Source organism: Megascapheus bottae, chromosome 24, assembly GCF_031878675.1.
Source record: "Megascapheus bottae isolate mThoBot1 chromosome 24, mThoBot2.hap1, whole genome shotgun sequence".
In the NCBI taxonomy this organism is placed as follows: domain Eukaryota; kingdom Metazoa; phylum Chordata; class Mammalia; order Rodentia; family Geomyidae; genus Megascapheus; species Megascapheus bottae.
The window spans coordinates 1,736,337-1,739,066 of record NC_143532.1 but is presented as its reverse complement, the minus strand read 5'-3'; the positions used below and the strand labels follow the sequence as shown (position 1 = coordinate 1,739,066).

Below are 2,730 nucleotides of genomic sequence, written 5' to 3'. Positions count from 1 at the left end.
CCACGCGGGGAGGGGGGGCCCGCGCCGGCCGGGCGGGGACGCGGCCGAGGGGGCCCGGCCTGGAGCCGCGGAGCGGGGCGCCCCGGGCGGCGGGGTCCCGGCGCTGCTCCCGGCGGGGGCGCACGGCCGCAGGCCCGGGAGGCGGCGCCTCTGCGCGCGGCCTCAGCCCGGCTCCTTCCCGGGAGGGCGGGAGGAAGGGCCCGGGGGACGGGAGGAGGGGACAGGGGTGCGGGGGGGGGAGGCTGCGGGGGGGGGGGGCCGCGGCTCCCGGGGAGGGCGGGCGGGCCCGAGAGCGGCCGCGCTGACGGCAGAGGCGCGGCGGGCCCGGCGCGCGGCCCCCTCCCCCGCCCCCTCCCCGCCCCCTCCCCTTCCTCCTCCTCCTCCTCCTCCTCCTCCCCGGCCCTCGGCGGCGCAGTGCAGCGGCGGCAGCGGCGGCGGCGGGAGCAGCCACCCGATGTCCTCGGCGCCCGACAAGCAGCAGCCACCGCACGGCGGCGGCGGCGGAGGGGGCGGCGGCGGCGGAGGGGGCGGCGGCGGCGCGGCCATGGACCCCGCGGCGTCCGGCCCGGCCAAGGCCAAGAAGACGAACGCGGGCGTGCGGCGGCCGGAGAAGCCGCCGTACTCGTACATCGCGCTCATCGTCATGGCGATCCAGAGCTCGCCCAGCAAGCGCCTGACCCTCAGCGAGATCTACCAGTTCCTGCAGAGCCGCTTCCCCTTCTTCCGCGGCGCCTACCAGGGCTGGAAGAACTCGGTGCGCCACAACCTCTCGCTCAACGAGTGCTTCATCAAGCTGCCCAAGGGCCTGGGGCGGCCCGGCAAGGGCCACTACTGGACCATCGACCCGGCCAGCGAGTTCATGTTCGAGGAGGGCTCGTTCCGCCGGCGGCCCCGCGGCTTCCGAAGGAAGTGCCAGGCGCTCAAGCCCATGTACAGCATGATGAACGGGCTGGCCTTCAACCACCTCCCGGACACCTACGGCTTCCAGGGCGCGCCCGGCGGCCTCTCCTGCCCGCCCGGCGGCCTGGCGCTGGACGGCGGCCTGGGCATGGTGAACGGCCACTTGCCGGGCAACGTAGACGGCATGGCACTGCCCAGCCACTCCGTGCCCCACCTGCCCTCCAACGGCGGCCACTCGTACATGGGCAGCTGCGGGGCGGCGGCGGCCGCCGGCGAGTACCCGCACCACGATGCCTCGGTGCCCGCCTCCCCTCTGCTGCCCGCGCCCGCCGGCGGGGTCATGGAGCCCCACGCCGTCTACTCGGGCTCGGCCGCGGCCTGGCCGCCCGCCGCCTCCGCCGCCCTCAACAGCAGTGCCTCCTACATCAAGCAGCAACCCCTGTCCCCGTGCAACCCCTCGGCCAACCCCCTACCCGGCAGCCTCTCCACGCACTCCCTGGACCAGCCCTACCTGCACCAGAACAGCCACAACGCCCCAGCCGACCTCCAAGGTGAGAGGGGAGGCCGGGCCTGGGCCGGAGGCCGGGCCTGGGCGGGAGGCTGGCCTGGTGATCGCTGAGCCCAGCTCTGCTTCAGGGGCTCAGACTCCAGGAGAGGGCTGGCCAGGCGCTGCTCTCGGGGGCTCTCAGGGCTCTTGGGGAAGCTCTCCACCCCTGTGAGGGGCTGGGCGGCTGGAGAACTCCCTAGTGTTTCTCCCTGTTCCAGTCCTGAGCCTGACCAGGTAGGCCCCATTCTCATAGAAGAGTTTCAGGTCCCCAGCACTCAAAGTTCTTGGGGGCCCCAAGTGTCCTCGTTCCTCAGAAAGGTCTCTACGTGGAGCCGGGGGACCCCAGACAGCAGGCTCAGGGCCCCCAGCGGGCGGCTTTTCCTGGATGGGAAGAGTTAGGCCCCAGCAAGCAAGCCCAGGCAGAAGCTCACAGGTCCAGCCTGCCTGAGGGCTGGGGGGCCTGGCTGGGGGTTTGGGCCCCCAAGGAGCCGGGTCTGGCCATGGGGTAGGCATTTGGGGTGTGACCGAGGCAGGCTGTGTGCGTCCAGACCTGGGCAAGGTCCTGGCTGCAGGCCTGGTGGAAGCTTTGTTTTTCAAGACCCAGGTTTCCAGGTCTGCGGACATCCCCGTCCTTGAGAAGAGAAATGGCCCGCCCAAGCCTCCGTCACCTCCTGGGCCTAGCCCTGGAAGGATGGACTGGGTGGCGGTTGGGGGTGCTGCCAGGGCCAGGCAGGGTGGGAGACTGAGGTGCGGGGCCTCCTCCACTGCCCTGAGCCCCCAGCTCAGTGGGGGGCCGGCGGTGCCGGGTCGCAGCAGCGAGAAAAGCTGGGTGGGGCTTGAGGGGAAGATGGGGCGCCCAGGGGGGGCGGCATGGCCCTGCGCCCCAGCCGGACTCCAGCCGGCTCAGCCCTCGTCCCTCCCGCAGGCATCCCGCGCTACCACTCGCAGTCACCCAGCATGTGCGACCGAAAGGAGTTCGTGTTCTCCTTCAACGCCATGGCGTCCTCCTCGGTGCACGCGGCCGGCGGGGGCTCCTACTACCACCAGCAGGTCACCTACCAGGACATCAAGCCCTGCGTGATGTAGGCACGGCCGGCCGCCGGCCACTGCGGGACACCGCCGCATCCTCGAGGTATAAGCGCGGCCCCTCGGGGCAAACCCACCCGCCGGTGGGAGAGGGAGCCCGGCCGGCGCCCCGCGCTCCTCCCCGCTCCTCCCCGCCGGCTGACAAATCTTTAAAATGGTGTTGTCGGGGCCTGGCCGTCTTTTCGATCCGGTGGAAG

General features: G+C 72.5%; 1 protein-coding gene across 1 annotated transcript; it reads left to right on the top strand.

The window, feature by feature from the left end:
- Positions 1–436: 436 nt before the first annotated feature.
- On the top strand, positions 437–2,730 carry Foxf1 (forkhead box F1). The gene is made up of 2 exons (XM_090356995.1): positions 437–1,451; positions 2,373–2,730. The coding sequence occupies exons 1-2, from the start codon at positions 455–457 to the stop codon at positions 2,531–2,533; spliced, it is 1,158 nt and encodes a 385-aa protein (XP_090213121.1). The 5' UTR covers positions 437–454; the 3' UTR covers positions 2,534–2,730.

Coding starts and splice junctions, on each gene's coding strand:
- Foxf1 (XM_090356995.1), top strand. CDS start 455: ATGTCCTCGGCGCCCGACAAGCAGCAGCCACCGCACGGCGGCGGCGGC. Junction 1,452..2,372: donor CGCCCCAGCCGACCTCCAAG/GTGAGAGGGGAG, acceptor TCCCTCCCGCAG/GCATCCCGCGCTACCACTCG.